Genomic DNA, 19,345 nt, shown 5'->3' on the forward strand with positions numbered 1-19,345 from the left:
AGAAGCATGTGCATTAGAATTTCTAATCTTGAATCTATGCTCTTGCTTGGTGGAGGCTCTCGCATAGGACGATATTTATTCTTGTGGAAGAAGTAGCATCGCGTCCCGATACTAAAGCATCCCGATGAACGCCACGGGCCGGCGAGGTTACGGCAATCTCACCCAGTATGCCTATCTGCACGGTGTTTACCTGACCAGGTACGAAGGAGGTGGACGCGCCATTACTGCTACGGAAGATAAAAGATACGCGCGCGCCACGCCGCGGTCCATATATGTAAATACCTCTGGGGAACGCGTGTACATGGCATACGTCGAGAAAGAGAGAGAGAAAGAGAGAGAGAAAGGAGGTAAGAGGGTTGGGATCGCGGCAAGAGACCGAGGGCAGTGCTGGAGGAGTAAGAGGTAGAGGAAAAGGAAGAGAAGGAGAAACGATGGAAGAGACGGAGAAGGGCGCGGGGGTGGCGAACCGAGCGAAACGTACGGTCAGTAACTCGCGTATGTAACATACTATCTTGAATATGCGCATACATCGCGAGCTGGTCGCGTATTCTGAGAATTGGGTAGGCGATCGGTTGCGCGGGAGCTGCCCGTCTCCTCGTAATTACCTTCTTTCTTTCTTTCTGGATCCCAGCCGCCGACCCTCTGCACGACCTTCTTCTCCCCTTACCCTACTTGCCCCTCTTTTGCCTTCTTCTCCTTCTTCTTCTTCTTCTTTTCTTCTCTCGATTCCCCTCGATTCTACTCTTCTCTTCTTTTCTCTTTTCTTTTCTTTTCTTTTGCTAAAGAACACCGAACGAACTTACCATCTTCAATTCTTGCCACGCTTTGACACGTATTTTCCGTCTATACCTTTTTCCCCTTCTTTTTTAGTAACTACTGTAACCCCCGGGGTCTTTCTTCGAAAGCCATATAATGAACGAAGGACACGGTATTCCGTAGTCTTTGCCAAGAGAAATCAGGAGAACAGAATATACATACCTCTTACTTCCTACGATATCGAGAACAGAACATAATTTTCCAAGCGATACTGACAAGCTGATCTATGAAATGGCAGTTGAGAATGGTTTTCGAGATGGCGTGGGGCGAAATAGGGGATAGTGGTAGTGTACGCTCATTCTATGGGGTTGGATGATGTAATTCGTCGATTAAGTAGTTCATGGACTTTGAGAACTTTTCGATCTCGTACGCGTTGCTTTACGAAAATCGTATCTGACGTCGCCAGAACGAATATCACGTTACTCCTTTGCAATGGTATTTTCTTTATTATTATTATTATTATTATTATTATTATTATTATTATTATTATTATTTAATTTTTGTTTGTCGTTCTAAAAATCATCCTTCAATTTAAAATTCCAATTTCTAATCGAAATATATTCGAGAAATCGTTCGTTTAATTCTTACCGGATAGAGCTCTCGTTACAAAGGTTACGTCTTACTTGTAATAGAACGTTGTAACAGGTAAGTTACACGGTACGGAGAGGAAAGAAAAGGGAAAGTGTGAAGTTCTTGAAAATAGAAAGAGAAAGAGAACAATTGAAACGAAAAAGAAAGAAAAAGAGAAGGAGAAAAATAAAAAGAAAAAGGAAAAGGATAGAGAAAAGGTGTTAACATTTGCTTTATAGGGACCGCTCTAGAGGTGTAGCAATGCTTTAATACTTATGTCGACGTCGTGCAACGCGAACCGTCCAATGCGCGCGAGTGTGCAAGGGGAAGGCTAACACGAAGCAAGGCGTTCTCTAGCTGTGAGCTCCCACGTATAGGCGCCTACTTGAATACATTAGTATTAGAGATAGAAGAAGAACGAAGGGGAAAAAGGAGGACATGCATACATATATATATATATGTATGCACCTACTCGCGCGAGCGGCTCATAATGCAAACCCGTTAAATACTAAAATGACCCACGCGGGCTTACAACCCGCTATGAGATGTTAATACGGGCCGCTGGCAAAGAGCCTCCCACCCTATCTTTCTCTATCTGTTTCTCTCTCTCTCTCTCTCTCTCTTACTCTTACTCTCTCTCTCTCTCTCTTACTCTCTCTCTCTCCCTTTCGCTCTCTTTACTCGGTACGCTTCTATGTCTTCGCGTTTACTCCTCTTTCTTTTTCTCATATGTTCGAACGACTCTACTCGTTCGCTTTCCTACTCTCTCTCTCTCCCTCTCTCTCTCTCTCTCTCTCCGTATTTCTCTCTCTTCTCCGTCGGCCAACGGATACGGTCCTTTATTTTATAGTTATGCAGCGAGGACACTTTTACTACGAGCGCACGGGCGTTCCGCGGTTCAAACTCGCGGCGAGGGCTTTTATTGTCGTACACTTTTTACTCCATCCGAATGCGCCACCCTTTATTTATAACGGGACTGGGTTACGATGGTCCGACGTGAACGGCCGAATATTGCTCGTTGTTAGTGCTTACCGGTGAAGTTTAAGCGACGGTGACGATAATATCGTTTCCTTAAAGGATAACAAAATTCGATCCTACCGATGTCGAATGAAAGAACGAGAAGGATATTAAGTCGATTCGTACGAACGATATACACCATAGAATAAATAAAAGATAAAAGTGTGTATCCGTGATAATTAAAATTCTAGTATGATAAAGCACTTTGTAAAATGCCTTTGTAATTTGACGAGATATATCCGATATACGGTAATTGTAATCCAATATGCGGATTGAAATGTTAGGAAGATCGAGATGTTAAAGATAATAGTACTTACTTGGTGTAAAAGGCATCATTACATTCCGAACAGATAAAACTTCTTCTTCGGTGAATCTCGTTCGGCCAACCAGCCATTGATACCGATGAGCAACTTCTTTGATGAGCATTCAAGTCAGATCTTCTTACAAATGTTACGTAGCATTTGGCACATGAAAATGGTCGTTCACCCGTATGACTTCTTATGTGATTCCTTAGGGATACTTTTGTGTAAGTTTTTTTACAGAGAGGACAACGATATTTAACGGTCGACTTGCCATTATTATCGTCCTCGTCTTTGCTCGATTGAACGGTGCCCGCATGAAGAGCCTCGTGAAATATCAATTCCGCTTGAGAATCCGTCGAGAAATTACAAGTTTTGCATTTCCACTCTTCCTTAACAACCGTCGATTTAGACTCAGTTTCTTCCTTTTTCTTGGTACACTTGTTGTCCCTGGTGTGTCTTGTTACATCTTGCGAAAGAGCGAAAAGTATTCCGCACTGTGGACACCTGCCAAAAAGTAATATTTGCAAATCAAGATAAGATGCGAGCCAGTATCTATACGATTTTTTGAATGAACAGATACATATTTATGTAAAACAGTAAAGTAAAGTAAAGTAAAAGGAAAAAAAAAGAAAATAAAGAAAAAAATAAGTATCTAATTAACCGAAAAAAGAAGCTCACCTGTGACACAAGTCAGGGTGTCTGTTGAGAAGATGATCCTTGTGTTCCGTGAGAGTCGATTGTTTCTCGTCGCAATGCGGACAATCTCGTAACATGCTTTTGGACTTCTCTTCGGTAACGGATTTTTGGGCTCTAACAATCTCTTTGTGTGCGGACGTTCTTCTATGAAGAACGGCTTCCTGAGCGGTTGCAAAGTTCATCGAGCAAAATGAACAAAAATAAGGCGTTGGTTGCGTGGAAACGGCCAATTCGTTCTTTTCCCTTTCCTTGTTAACGTGACAGGTTAACTGATGGCGTTGAAGTGATACCAAGGACCTCACGACTTGGGGGCACATGCTGCAAACGATACGCCGTTGATACTCGTCCGATGCTGTGAAGCTTTCCTTGTGTCCTGTCTCCTTGACGTGCAGTCGCAGCTGCAGATTATATCGGAATTGACGGTTGCAGCTGCTACAGGGCAATGCTTGTTGACGACTGATTACCACAGGTACCGAACCGTTCATCATTGAAACAACGTCACAATGACTCGTGCTTAATAAATGGGTTTCCATCGTTTCCCCATCCGCACACCAAAAATCGCAAGAACCACATCGATAGCTTCCACTGATCTGATTTACAATTTAAATAAAATACTATCAGTATTGATTCGATGATCATGTTTGAAATAATAATCGAACGTTTCCATCGATACATATACAGGAACTTATTGTACCATATCTAATCGTATTCATTTGACGTAACGATGTAAAAGAAAATATTAGTTGAATTTTGTGAAAAACTTTTCTTACTTTTTCTAAGGTCCTAGAATGAAGATCCGAGTGCCAATGAAGCAAAAACGTTTCTTGGGTGTTGCAATAGAAACGACAAGAGGCACATTGAAATGGACACTGGCGAACTACGTTCGCCATGTTCTCCAAGAGAAAACGACGCGCCCTTGGACTTCGAGGATTTATTCCCGCCACGCGACAATGGTAATGGGAAAGCAAATGTTTACCCATTTGAGCTTTTCTCACGCGAGCGTGACACATCTCACAGGAGAGTACTTCTTTCTCCCTTTTACGAGGATTCTTCTTGACTTCTTTATCTTCAAATGTACGTTTGCTTTTCTGTAAAAGTATAGAGACAAAACTATACGGTTAAATCTCCATGATCAATATTGATTGTTAAAAGTTAAATTATATAATGTGATAAAATATAAAATGATAATAGAATAATTATTGAGATCAATCGTTATTACCTCGGCTAGTGCGATTTGCCGTCGCGTTAATATTCTCCTTGCCGAAGTAGCGGCACGCGGTAGATGAACACCATCGTCGATCTCTCGAATGCTTCTCCGAGCGTGCAAATCAGAGAGAAGATGCCTGTTATAGACCAATCGCGACGCAAGCTTCCTACCGCAAGGATTGCACCAATATCCCGAGTCGATATCCGTTTGCGCACCCGGTATCCATTTTCCTCGAGTATGTTCTGGTGGTGGTTGTCCCGTTGTATTCTTCCCTTGATAATCCTCGACTTTCTGTTATAAACGTCGCAGATCGTTAATGGAAACTTTATTTTTGTCGCACAATCAAAGAAAAAAAAAAAAAAAAGAAAAAAAACACAAATAAGATCGTTCTTGATCTGTTTGTCTTTCCTACGTCGAGAAAATGATCTCGCATCATTTTTTTTTTCTTTTCTTTACCTGAGATGATTCAGTAGGTCTCCACTTGCCACCGGTATAAGTGGGTGGCGGATGTTCCGAATGTTGATCCTCTTCAACTTCAACCTCGTCGTCCTGTAACTGAGGTATACCTTGAGGAAGATCATTCAAGCCAGGCTTCCATTTTCCACCTGTATGACCTCTAGGTGGTCTTTCCTGATCTTCACCGTCATCGGACTCGGAATAAGATTCATCTTCGGCAAGATCCTCATCTAATATGTCATCGTCCGAATCAACGTCTTGTTGATATTCGAATTCTTCGTACCTGGGCAAATCCTTATTTTCATTATTTTCCACGAGATCGGCTAATATCGTATCGTCGAGCCATGTTTGATGATCCTGCTCTATTCTTGGATTTTCTTCTGGTCTTTTTCTATCGGCTTGTTTCGATTCAGTTACGAGACCTTCCAAAGAATTATCCGGCTCGTGTTTGATCGGAAAACTCGATCCTTCGATGTTCATCGTCGTATGTCTAATCGATTGATTCAATTTATTTGGACCTACCGTAGTTGCAGATTTATTGGCGGTGGAAGTGACGATATCCGGGAACCCAACGAAAGACGGAATGCAAAGATGTTCCTCGGAATCGTCCAAGTCGGTATCACCGGGTAACATACTGTGAAGTTTTTCTTTGGAATCCTCGGTATCCGGTTGATTCTTCTGTCCCTTCTTTCGGCGTTCGTTCTTCTTGTATTTTCTGTTACTCTCTAATAGAGTATTCGTACGTCTGGGATTCGATTTCGAGCTACTTTGTAATTCCAACGAACTGAAGAAAGCATCCGCGTTCAGTATCTCAGGATAAGAAACCGTAGTTGGCGTTGATGGGGATTCTCGTGCGGTTTCTGCTTTCTCATCTGGCGGACGGCATCCTGATTGACGATGACGAACGTAATTTTCCAATCCATGTATCGTCAAGTGACACTTGATGCAAAAGTGTGTGTCGTCGTCATCCTCGTAACCTTCCATCGTTCATCGACGAACGCTACGACAACCATTCCGTTAATCATCCTTTTAATAGTCCCCGACTAAACTCTACTTATTCTTTCGCTCCCTCCGCGTAGTTTACTTTCAAACGCGATAACGGTGTGTTACATCGCACGACTCGATTCCCAACTATGATCATCCCTGGCGATCCATTTGCATAGAAAGTATTTAGCAACTGTGAACGCGTAATAAGCACGTACTACTTACTTTAATCGTTCCAATTATTTCAAACAACTTTTCCCGGGGTATATTCGCGTTATCTCGATTAAAAATTTTCAAAGAGAACGTAGCTAGAAGGAAAGGCTTTCTCTCTCTTTCTCTCTCCCTCTAGTCGAGAAGAAATTCTTCGATCGTCTCTCTTCGACTCGGTACGAGTTAAATTGTTCCAATCAAGGGAAAATGAAAATGCGGACGAAAAAGATGGTGAAAAACGAAAAGGATGATAAAAAACGCGAAAGAGACGCGGAGAAAGGAGTAAAGAGAAGCGCGTTAGCGAACCGCAGCGGGCAAATTGAAGGACCGATATTCGCAGAACAGAAGGGAAACAAGTTGACGCTTCGTACGGGCTTTGGGGGGGTAGGAAGATCGGTCGATGCCGCTTGGCCGTTATTCGGACGACGACACTTCGCCTCCCAGTTCCTCTCTTACCCCTCGCTCTCGGCCTCAAGCAACCCCTCACTCCTCGGCAACCTCCACAAGCCGTCCTTCGCCACCTTCACCTCCCGCCAACCCTCCTGTGTTGCGCCCTTTCTCCGCGAGCCACCCCCGCTTTACAAAGTCTGTGAACCGGGAGCGACCTCCTCTCTCCTACCTACGTCTCGCGTCTTATTAAGCTAACAGAGAGAGGAAGAGAGAGGGAGATAGAGATAGAGAGAAGTATCGAATGAAATTTTCATCTTGCAATCCTCGAAACACGTTCTCTTTGTCGGCCTGATCGACGCGAGTGTATTTGTATATTCGCGCTAATCGTAGTCGCATGTATATTCCCCTATACTTTCTAATTATTCTTGAAAGAAAATCTAAAAATTATTTTCGCGTTGGTTGATACGCGTTCGTAACAATTGAATGTACACGGTGACGCGATAATATTCCATGGAAAGATCCCCCTTTCGACTTTATTATTATTCCCAAGGAGACAAAGAAAAAAGATAGATGGAAAAGAGATAAAGATCGTAAAATTTTTTTTATGCAGGTATTAAGATTCGCAATTTTTTATTTGATTAATTACAATCGTAATGACGTACTTCGATCGTTTTTGCGTAATTGTTGTCGAACGTTCTCCGTGTGTCGTCGCTCGAACAAAAGACTTTCAAATGGAACGTATTTGTAGATATCGTGTTATACGAAAGGGACAACGCTCGGGGAAGAGGAGAGTAGAGAAGCGAGAAGGGAAACGAGAAGGGTGTTCTCGGGAGTCTACCGCGGAGAACTGACGCGTGCGCCACCAAACTTTCTATCCCCTTACCGCGTTAAGTTCAGTCGATATGTATTGTCACTTTAAAACCCACCCCTGCTTTCACGGCGATGCATACAGAAGGACTATTCGAGAATCGGAACGTCTTTTTACTCGTGATAAAAACCACTCGATTTATCGGTTTAATCAAGCGCAATGTGAACAACAAATCGTGCAAATATTTACAACCTAGATAACGTTGCAAGATATTCGCTCGACGAAAATCTTATTTGTTGAAAAGGAAAAGGAAAAAGAAAAAGAGAAAAAGACAAAAAAAAACAAATAAAAAAATTCCTGTCCAAAAGAGACCCTGTCCCTCATCTCTCTGTCTGTGTTTCTCTCTCTCTCTCTCTCTCTCTCTCTCTCTCTCTCTCTCTCGCTTTCTCTTTCTCTGTTCGTTTGTTAATTGTACAGAGATTAGATCCGAAAAGACACGATCATTCTTCTCTCGATTGCTTCGACAATCTCTCTCTCTCTCTCTCTCTCTCTCTCTCTCTCTCTCTCTCTTTCTTTCTCTCTCTCTCTTTCTCTTTCTCTCTCATTGCTCGCAAATATTATTATATATCTACAAAAGGTCTGATACGTGTTCGAACGCGTATAAACGAAATAAAAGGGGGAAGACGAAATTTCGTCGGGATTACGAGCCGCGTCCCGATATGAGGAGATATTTGGAAAATTGGAAGGATCGTTCGTGTGTACGGGATCTGGACGAGTGTTCTGCCCGTTTACATCGGGATAACGTTTCGAAGCGGAGCGTGTTAGTTAGATAGGGGTATGGTGGAGTGGTAGGGGTGGGGAAAGGGATAGGGGGATGGATGGATAAAACGAGCCGGATGGATCTGCCCTGAGATTTACGAGTATTTGTCGAAAAAACAAAAAGAGCCGTTAATTGGCCGGTGGTTCGCGAACAACACCGGAGAAGTCGATACGTCAATATGATATCCAATGTTGACGTATCGCGTTCGAACGACCGAGCGAAAGAGCAGAGAACCTCTCGGTAACCAGTCATAGTAGTAGCATTATCGTTGTTCTCTGTTGATCGACGATGGCCCGGCCATGATGACCAATTCCTTTCATTACGGATCCATTGATAGAAAAAAAAGTTGGAGCACCTGCTTGAGCCGTTGTTCATTCCTCGGTTTGATCCTCGCGAACTAAGCTTTTCAAGACGCTTTTCCAAGAAGCGCGAGAAGTAATGGCACGGCACGTCGACGTGGTCACCTAGCGATCCATCCAACAACGCCGGAGAGAAGCGAGGCAAAGGGTGGAAACTTGTTGAACGCGCGAGAAGTAGACGAATTTCTCCGTGCTTCGAGGGATCCCTCGTGCGAAAGAGAGAGAGAGAGAGAGAGAGAGAGAGAGAGAGAGAGAGAGAGAAAGAGAGAGAGAGAAACAGTACGATAAGAAAGACGAACGTTTACAAGAAAATCCGCGACTACTCTTTTTCTACAAAAGCAAAGAGAGGAAAAGAAAAAAAGGGATATGAAATGAATGATTGATTTTTTTTTACTTTTTCTTTTTCTTTTTTTCCCTCTTCTCCTCTCTTCTTTTCTTTTCTTTTTTATTCTTTTCTTATCTTGTCTTATCTTTCTCTCTGGATATTGGTCGTGTCGATATCAAAATAAAAACATATCCCTCTCGAACGTAATTTCTATTGTTTCTTTTTCAATGTAATCAGGATAACATTAAATTCCCTACGAATAAGATCGAACGTTCTATTTTCGAGCCCTTCCTGGACATCGTTTCTAATCCGATCGGAATGATCGAGAATTTCCTGTTCTTCCCGCTCCTTAATAATCGTCACGATGTACGATAATCAAGACGGACCCTCAGACATGAGAGATAAGTAAGGAAGGAAGGAAGGAAGGAAGGAAGGAAGGAAGGAAGGAATGAAAGAAGGAAGAAAGGATGGAAGAAAGAAACGAACTTTCTGCCCCTACCCAAGACACTATCGTCAAAATCGAAGGTCTGAGTCGGTGAAAAGGAGGAAAAAGAAAAGCAAGAAGAAGAAGATGAGAGGAATCCTTATGGGACTCGTCGAACGAAATTAGACGATCCCGATCCTACCCTGCGCGAGCACCCAAGACTCTATTCCATCTTCTCTCTCTCTTTCTTTCTCTCTCTCTCTCCTCTCCTCTCTCTCTCTCTCTCTCTCTCTCTCTCTCTCTCTCTCTCTCTCTCTCTCTCTCTCACGAACTAAAGACTCAACAAGATTCCACAGGACCTGAAGGACCTACATCTAATCCGAAGCTTGTTGTTTCGTTATAAGCAAAATGTAATTAACTCCGAAAGATTATTAAAGAAATGAAATAACAATGTAAATAATTTCGAGCGTCGAATATTACAAAGAGGTGAAAAGGAAAAAAAAATAGAAAAATAGAATAGCCCGGTGGACTATATCAATTTGATGTAGACGAGTCAGCGTTGTCTTGAAAGGGTTGTGAAGAAAAAAAAAGAAAGAAAGAAAAAAGCAAAAGCAAGTATATTATCCTTCCTTCAATCCTTCTCTTTTTCCTTCTTTTTCTTCCTGTTTCGTCCTCTCGATATCTCGATAGCCTCGGAGCAAAATCCGTAAGAGCGAGTCTGTCGCTTCATCCGGTAATACGGAAGGATTCGGAAGCTGTAGTAAGGTGAGCACACGGCTCGTGCGAGCGTCCGGTGAACGGAGGGTTGGCCATCGTATCGTAGAAGTGGCTAGTCGAGCGTATAGAGAGAGAGAGAGAGAGAGAGAGAGAGAGAAAGAGAGAGAGATGCCGAAGGTAGTGGCAAGGGGTAAGAAGGGTATAGGGGATGGATGCAAGGTCCGGGGAATATTGAGCCGCTCCGTTAATGTTTATAACGACGTTAGACGTTGGTGTCCCCGCTGGGTGGCGTGCGAGCGGGCTCGTGTGCGTGAGCGTGTGTAGGTGCGATAAGATAGGTGGTAGGTATAGGTGCGGGGAGAGTTGGAGGTGGGTTCACCTCGGCTCTGTACCCTCTCACGAGTCTGTCTCTCTTTTTATCCCCTCTCTTTCGGCTTCTCAGCGCCGGCAAGAGCAGTAGTAGCGGCAGCAGCAGGACAGGAACTGACATAAGCGGCCGGGTGTGTATGTAGAGCACGTACTCGGGGGCTCTCCAGTTCGACGGAGTAGGTGGAGGATGAGGAGGAGGGCTGAGAGGCAAAGGGTGGGCTGCATCCTAGCAGTGGGACGAGGGAGCCTCTGTCTAATCGATGCCGCGGCGGTGCGCGCTCGCCCCGCTGGCTATTACGCACCTTAATGTCCTTTTCCCTCGTCCCCTCCGCCCTCCCGTCTCTCCACAACTCGCTCTTCCTCGCTCACTCTCTCGTTCGTTCGTTCGTTCGTTCGTTCGTTCGTTCGTTCGTTCGTTCGTTCGCTCGCTCGCTTGGCCACCCACCACCTTCGACGGCGCGCCACCCTGCTGCTGCTGCTACTGCCACTGCCTCACCCCTTGCGCGTTTCCCTTCTTCTATGTCTTTTCCTATTCCTTTTTCTCTCTTTCTCTCCAATCCCTTCTCCCTTTACTCTCTTCTCCCACATCTCGGTCAGCTATCCTTTTCCCACTTCGCCGTCTCCGACTCTGTCTATTTCTCCCGATGCGCCCGCGATAGAGATCGAGAGAGCAAGAGAATTCAAGAGTGAGTGAGAGACAGACAGAAAGAGAAAGAGAGTGGGAGGCGGCCATGACACGTGTCAATCTACCGCAGACGCCCGATCGATACCGACGGACCTCGGCTTCTCTCTGCGTTCCCCCACCTCCTCCTTCTTCTCCTCCTCCTTCCTTCACCCTACCTACGTCGAAACCTTTCCCTCCTCCCTCGCCACCCCCTCCTCCTCCTTCTCATTCTCTTCCTTCTTACCCTCTTCGTGCCTCGCTGCTTCCCTTCTCTCTCTAATGCCAACGCTCCTATACACACCGACACTCGACCCCTGACCTCCTGCCACCGTCACAAAGAGACTCGCGCCTCGCGCGATCCTCATTCTCATCCTCGCTATTTTTCTTTCACATATTTCGACCGATTTTCTCGAACGATGGAAAAATTTTCAAAAAGCTTGATTCGATCGGTCAGCGCTTCTTGAAATCCTACGCACGACCCTCGTTTTCCTTCTTTTTTTGCTTGCAAAGTTTAAACGATTTTCTTTGCTCCTCTTTCCATCTCTTTTCCCTTATTCCATGCTCGCGAAAAAAAAAAATAAATAGCTCGCATCCTTTTTCCTCCGTCGATTTCGACCATCGAAGTTTGATCAATCAAATCTTCGTACTATTTATATTAAATTTCGTGGATACGTACAAATTCATTAGTTAAATTCTCAATGCAATTCGATGATCTTTAAAAGTCAACAGATCATTGTCGTCACGTTCGTTACTTACGATCACGTTTATATGCAGAGCTATATATTATTATATTTGTTAGGTGAAACTTAGTAAATTTTCGCCATTGTATCGCGATAGAATGTTAGGTTAATATTTTCTAATAGTTCGACCGTGTCTGTGCCTCCCAGGTAGACTTTGACTGCAAACGGGTTAATATCTTTTTATGAGATATAAAATATAGATTATATGGTACAACTTTAAACTTCCCTCGTTTGAAGAAACTTTTACGAGTAAGCGAAGGTAAAAGACGCCTCTTCGCATTTTCTTCCCGCGATCGATGAATCCGATGGACTCGGTGCAAATTTTTCTTTTATTTGCCACACCGTATCTCGCGCTTTCTATAGTAAAACTCCGCGCGCGCGAATCACGTAGAAGAAAGAGAGTGGGAGACAAAGAGAGAAAGAGAGAAAGAGAAAGAGAGAGAGAGAGAGAGAGAAAGAGAGAAAAAAAAGGAGGAGAGAAATCGTACTATTCTTGACCATCCTTTCTATCCGTAACCGGCCCTCGATAGAGTCGTAAAACTTTTATTTCGACCTAACGAGCGTGTAACGCTTATTTATAACTCCGAGAGAAGAACGAGTAGCAACTATTCCGACGATTTAAGCACTCCTTGCCCGTACGCTTTACCCCCGTACGTTTAAAGCTTTCCACCGAAAAGTAACATAAACGTGATAAATAGCTTCGCGAAAATAAAAGTATCGCGATGTAATTCAATGTTGGAATACAGTGAGTGTCACTGTCTCGCGTTACAATTTTTAATCGATTCTTTGTCGATGATACCGATGTTCATCGATCGTAAGAATGAACCACGCTAAACGATCGTAAAAAAATATATATATATATATATACATATTTTGCTTTAATTTAGTGAATTAAAGCAGGAATGCAAATATTTTTCGATTTCATGGCAATGATGAATAATGTATCGATGTAGTATAAAGGTAGTGAAGTGCACATGGTAATTCTCTCGATGAATATCGATATCTTTTTGTTATTGAAAATATTTTCTATTTGTTGAGAGATGACGGTATGTGTATGTGGTTGTGGTGGGGAGGGAGAAAATACTCTGGAAATAGAGAATTATTTTTCAAAATTCGAGTGGACTACTTCTAAACAGTTAAACTATCTCTTCGTAGACATTTCTATTCTTTCCTACTTCTCCCTACTACTTTAATCTTTCGAAAAACGGATAATTTATGACCGCGGTCCTTAGAAAAAAGGAAAAAGAAGAAAAAAAATGTAGCGACGTACTTTCGAGGTTTCTCACGACTCTCACAAGATAGTTTCAGTCGAAGAAAGTAAGTACGTCCTTGAAAATGCTCGTAATGGGCTAACTGTAGTGGCCAGACGGAAGATTACTTTCTATTTTGCCGTAGGTAATTCATGGCATATGCATTTTCTTTTTTTTTCTTTTTTTTCTTTCGTTCTTTCATACGACTAAAGATGAAACGTGAAGAAGAACAACGATATTTTTCCGACCTGGCATTTCGATGATTCTCGAGTAATGAAATCCTGTAAAGTACTAACGACAACATCGAGCCGCATTATTTATTGGCCATATTTCACAAAGCACCCGAGTTTATTAGGACAAATGAACATTCTCGCGTTACGCTTTCAGAAAAACAGAAACAGAGGCGGCAAGCGGCACGAAAAAATAAATGTAACGCCTGTACAACAGGCACGCACAATTCAATTTGGCAACAAACGTGAAATATTTAACGGATGCCAATCGACGTCTGTAAACTATTTCGTATACTCGATTTTTTACTCCAAATTTATGGGCATAGGAAGTGAAACGTCGATATATACGTGGAGATCTATTTTCAAACGTTTGCATTTCGCGTATCTATACTCGCTAAACGTTTTTCGCGTATACACGCCACCGCCCACGCGCCGATGGACCCGATGCGAACCTAGACGCGCTGAGATTTAAAGCTACACCATCTTACAGATACTACTTTTTATACATAGCATATATACATAGCACAACATACTGGCCGAACGATCGCCACGTCACGACCTTCGAAAGCGTACACAATTTCGTAATGTTGTGCCGTCCCTGTCATGGAATAAATCAAATTATAAATATTAGCATTCCTAAATAACGAATTAAAAGGAAAAGAAAATCTATAGGTAAATATTTGATCGTAATAAATAGTAAGCTCTGGATTAGTTAAGTACATAGAACTATCCTTGATAAGCGTTGATAATAATATATTTCGATCGACTTGAGAAAAAACTTCTCTTTCTTCAAAAAATAAATTATAAAAAAATCGTACGAACGTATATCGACGGGTCACAAGCTTCGAAAGGATAGATAAGTTCGTAACACTGTGATGTAACAAAATAAATAAAATTATAAATATTAGCGTTTGTAAATAAGGAATTAAAACGAAAAGAAAATCTATAAGTAAATATTTGAACGTAATAAATAATAAGTAATAATACGATACATACAAGAACTATCGTTGATAAGTGTATATAACGAAATAATTTAAACTGCTTAAAAATATCCTTTCTCCAAGAAATAAACAACAAAAAATCGTGTACGGATGTATCGACGTGTAATCGTTGACAATTTTATAACGCTGTAATGTTGTCTCTGTCATTGGAAAAAATAAAACTAGAAATAATAATGTTTGTAAATAACGAATAGAATGGAAAGGAAATCTACTGTATATCGTAATAAGTATTACACGTCTAAATTGAATTAATAAATATAATACAAATATAGTAAATACGTAGTCGATAAGCGTATATAACAAAATATTTTAATCGATAATTTGAGAAACGTCGTTTTCTCGAAGAAACGAATAAGCAATAAAAAAAAAAAAAGAAAAAGAGAAAAAAAGAAAGAAATAAAAAAAAGAAAAAATTCTTTAACTCGTCATCTCTTCGAAATTTCGTATCGACGCGTTCTAATCTCGGACGGTCCCGTATTTGAACCAGAATCGGGCAAAATCGGTGACGGATTTAAACGGTTATAAGTATGCATAGAATTATAGATGAACGATGTCGTACGAAGAGAGCTCGGACGTGCGATAGACGGTGACGACGATATCTGTCGGACTAGAGAGAACCGTAGAAAGCGGTGCGTTGTGGTACTTTATTTTACGAGATGCACTTATTTCGGATCCCGCAGGGAGACTACTACTACACTATAGAGAAACGAAATGTTCCACAAGGAAGAGACTAGGCTACGGAGGGGTTTGAGACGAGGAGGGTCGACTTGTGCACTGACCCACATTGTCGTTGCATAACGGGACGCCTTGCGAAATATTCGCAAGTTTAGTACCTCCGGGCGCGTCCACCGACGACGCGGCAACGCTCGTAAAAGGAAACCCCGCGGCTATACCCCCTCTCTTCTACGTGACAGAAGATACTCTCGCTCGCGAATCCAACCTCCCCCAAGTCGATCTCTGACCGCACGCACGCACGCACGCACGCACGTCACCATTTTTTTCTATTTCTTAGTTAATTATCCTTCCTCTTTTATTTTTATATTTTTCTTTTTTTCCTTTTTCTTCCACTTATTCTTATTGTATTGTATTCTTTTCTTCTTTTTCTTGCTTTCTCTTTTCTATTTTCCATTGTTTGTTTTTGGCCATCTGCAAAACTTTGCGTTTCAAAAGTCTCCTATGTTCGTTCTTTGGATCAATCATCGAAAGCTCATACTTTTCAACGATTATTCTGTATTTCTCATCGGATATATTTGTTATTACACGTTTTTAATAACTATTCGTTCAGTCAATCATAATGAAGATAATAAATGGAATAAATAAATAAAGATTGTTCTACGTTGTTACGTTCAATTCTTTCCATCTCTTTCTTTCTCTCTTTCTCTCTTTCTCGAACGTAAAGACGTCAGTGTTAAAGATCACTTCCCTCTTTCTCTCTCTCTCTCTCTCTCTCTCTCTCTCTCTCTCTCTCTCTCTCTCTCTCTCTCTCTCTCTCTTTCTACCTCTATCTCTATCTCTATCTCTCGTAAAAGCTCGCCTCGTTCTCCCGCAAAGTATTTATCGTGTCACGGTAAATTTCTATCCCTGTTCTTTGTCGACGGCTTTCGCCAATATTCGGTTATATTTCCCGGTGTGTACCGGGCGAACAAATAGCGCGTGGAACTTTCCCATGTAGATTCTAGAAAGAGCCGAAATATTCTGCTCACAGCCAAGTCGCTCAATGGGAACGTCACCTAATAAACGGTCTCGTAAACGTCGCGCCGCGAATTTCGCCGGCGTCGAATTGGCTTGATGCGGGTAGAAACTAGAAACGGCATGACCGCTTCTCTACGACGACACGAACAAAAACGATGCGACGATCGTCGTCGAAGTAAATTATTCTCTCTGATATTCGGCCCCGCACGGAATGGAACGTCCTACGCGCCGTCAAGAGCAAAGACCCTAATGTAAGAGTGTGTTGGTTAAGTTTGTTCGTGTGTCTGTATGCTCATGAGAAAAAGAGAGAAAGAGAGACAGAGAGAGAGAGAGAGAGAGAGAGAGAGAGAGAGAAAAGAGGATAGGAGAAATCACGCATAAAGTTCGATCGAGAATCCGTATAACCCTCCCTCCTTACCCCTCCCCCCTCCCTCTCCCTCTTCTCTCCTCGCGTTACCATCGATACCAAGTCGCTCGTCTCGAAATATCGAATATGTAAATGCGGGTAAAACGAGCACCGAAGAAAAAAAACGTATAATTAGATATGTCGACGATATTTCGAGAATCCATTAATTCCATCTATTGTGTAAATTATTGGTCGACCCGACGAACGGCGGCTGATGTATGTCGTGTCATCGGTCGTCGAGGTAATCTGGACTTGAAGAATTTTGAAAAGGAAAGGGAGCGAACGAACGAGCGAGCGAGCGAGCAAGCGAGAGAGAGAGAGAGAGAGAGAGAGAGAGAGAGAGGGAAGAAAAAGTAAAAAAGGAAAAAAGAAAACCGAAAGTATACGATTTATCAGGCAATTCTGGTTTTTTTTCTACTTCTTTTTTTCTCTTCCTCTTCTTCTTTTTTTCCTTTCTTTCTTTCTTTCTTTCTTTCTTTCTTTCTTTCTTTTTTTTCTTTCCGAGCAACTTCGCAAAACCAGTTTTCTTCGATCCGGTAGGCTACCTGTCTACTATGCAGGCAGGTACTTATGAGGCACAAAGATAATTAACGAATCCTATAGCGTTTGAACGTATGTATATGTACGTCGGTTTCACCGACGTTTTTATTCGAGTACAATGAGTATATCGACATAGATGAGAAAATAGATCAGGCGACGGTCACGGAACGGACGATAAGGTGGCGTGGCGGAGGTGGACGAGGGGGAGTGAGGGGGCAGAGAGAAATAGATTCGCGGTGAGTCGCATGGTAGAAGACGAGAGAACGTACTTGGTGCTGTTCGATGCTAAGTTCGCGTAAAAGGGGATCGGTTCGATCGTTAACGTTCCATCGACGATATGATACAGGCGGAGTCTTTGCGGGGGCGCAATGTTGGAGATGATAGGAAGAAACAAAGAGAGAGAGAAAGAGAGAGAGAGAGAGAGACAGAGGCTGAACAGTAAATCGGCTGCACTTTTAATTGACAGGAATGTTTAGCGGTAATGAACGGCGAATGAAGAAAAGAGGGCCAGAGGGCGGGATAATCCAGCTGAAAGAGATAGAGAGAGAGAGAGAGAGAGACAGAGAAGAGAAGGAGGTAGGAGGAGAAGGAGGAGGAGAAGGAGGAGAAGAAGAAGAAGAAGGTTATCGGCAGTAGCGCAGGAAGAGAGAACGTCGTCGGAAGGAGAGCGAAGGAGCGCGGAGCCGCGACTAGATAGAGACGCGGCGTACCTCGCCAGCCAAGAGCATAAACATCCTCTGGACCGGTGGTGGTGGTGGTGGTGGTGGTGGTGGTGGCGGTGGTAGTGGTGGTTCTGCTGCTGTTGCTGGTGGAGGTGGAGGTGGAGGTGGCGGGGGCAGAGCGCGCACGTTCGGCAGAGTGGGCGTAGCCATTGAGTTCCTACCACGGCAGCCGGGGTGTTCTATGACGCTATAGATCATGCGGGCTCCGCCTGGTAGGCGGGCACTGCCTGCCAGTTGGTACGCCAATGCACTACTTCGCCCCGCAGCATTAGCCAGTGTTGCCAGCGTTGCCTCCTGCTTTCTACCTCTCGCCTGCCACCACCGTCACCGTCACTCCCGTCAACGTCATCGTCATCGTCAACGTCATCGTCATTGTCGCCGTTCCACTCATTGTTCATTTATATTGTTGTTTCGTTATCCTGCCCGTCGAAAAGAAACCAACAGGAAAGAATTATAGAGACTTTACACTGACAACAACGACGACGACGACGACGACGATGATGATTATCTCTCCTACGGCATTATTCCAATATACGCGAATTTTCTTTCTCCTTCTCTATCTTTGTTTTTCTCTCTTTTATTTTTTCTACTTCGCCCTGTCCGATCATCTAACTCGTATTTAATAGAATGACACCAAACGATCGCTTCGACTCGCTTCGAATCGAGTTAACTTTTTTCAACGATTGTTCTCTTCTCTTGTAAAGTGTTATACGTTTTTCTTTTATCTAATTGAATATTTTAATTATATCAATGAGTATTATATATTCCGAATATTCATATATATGTTCAATTATATTCATATTATTTTGTTATGTTCGTAAAACGTTTTGTTATTTTTTCTACGTTGTAAGAAGATTAAAAAATATTTTTTAAATATATGTACTTTCTCTTAAAAAATATGAATACTGTTTTAAAAGATACAATCTTGTATAACTGTTTCACATAAGTATTTGATGCAGTCTCTGGCAAAGGCTTCTTTCGAAGAAATATTCCAAATTAATTTTCGAAAATATATAGATATTGAAAATATTATTTTTCAATTTATTACTTAACCTCGAAAATTACAATTACTATTTTATACGTCATTTTCGGTCAAAATTAAACGTGAACAAATGAATAACAAACGCAGACGATCAGAATCTCATAAAAAAATTTAATTTACGTAAATTCTTATAAATGACACGAGACTGAAAGAAATTGTTTGATAACATTAAAGGAATTCGTCTGAATATATACGTAATATAAATATAGTTTTATAAACATGATTTACGTATTTATGTATCCTCTGTATAACGTTTTTCAAAGGTTAAATTGAAGGTTGTTCGTTATTGGCAAATCGCCCAGTTAAATTGTTACGAACGTTTCATTGTTTCTCGCGACGCGAAGCAAATTAAAGTGTCGTCGTTATCTCGTCAAATTTACTACATACATTCTTGTCAAATAATTTTTCTTCCCATCGTATAAACAGCTTTATATTCGATAAAGAAAAAGAAATATTCACGATTGAAGTTAAAACTACGTAAAAGAATCAGAAGATAGTAAAAGTAAAAAAAAAAGTAAACGATGTTAATAACAAAACCCGATTGCTTCATACGATTATATATACTATCTATAATTGAAGCTTACTATT

At 42.1% G+C, this 19,345-nt stretch overlaps 1 protein-coding gene across 3 annotated transcripts in view; it reads right to left on the reverse strand.

The window, feature by feature from the left end:
* Positions 1-19,345, reverse strand: part of LOC124432236 (zinc finger protein 761) — a 39,774-nt gene that overhangs the window by 19,460 nt on the left and 969 nt on the right. The window contains exons 2-7 of one of the 3 annotated variants that reach the window (XM_046980970.1): positions 17,704-18,134; positions 5,065-6,064; positions 4,621-4,899; positions 4,172-4,489; positions 3,384-3,991; positions 2,721-3,209 (exon numbers count right to left, since the gene is read on the reverse strand). In XM_046980970.1, the coding sequence (XP_046836926.1) occupies positions 2,721-3,209; positions 3,384-3,991; positions 4,172-4,489; positions 4,621-4,899; positions 5,065-6,048 (2,678 nt within the window). In that variant the 5' untranslated portion in view covers positions 6,049-6,064; positions 17,704-18,134. Of the gene's footprint in view, positions 1-2,720; positions 3,210-3,383; positions 3,992-4,171; positions 4,490-4,620; positions 4,900-5,064; positions 6,065-7,310; positions 7,508-17,703; positions 18,135-19,345 lie in introns of those variants that run through there. The other 2 variants (XM_046980971.1, XM_046980969.1) reach the window with 2 other exon arrangements.

The sequence above is a fragment of the Vespa crabro genome, chromosome 24, assembly GCF_910589235.1.
Source record: "Vespa crabro chromosome 24, iyVesCrab1.2, whole genome shotgun sequence".
NCBI lineage: Eukaryota > Metazoa > Arthropoda > Insecta > Hymenoptera > Vespidae > Vespa > Vespa crabro.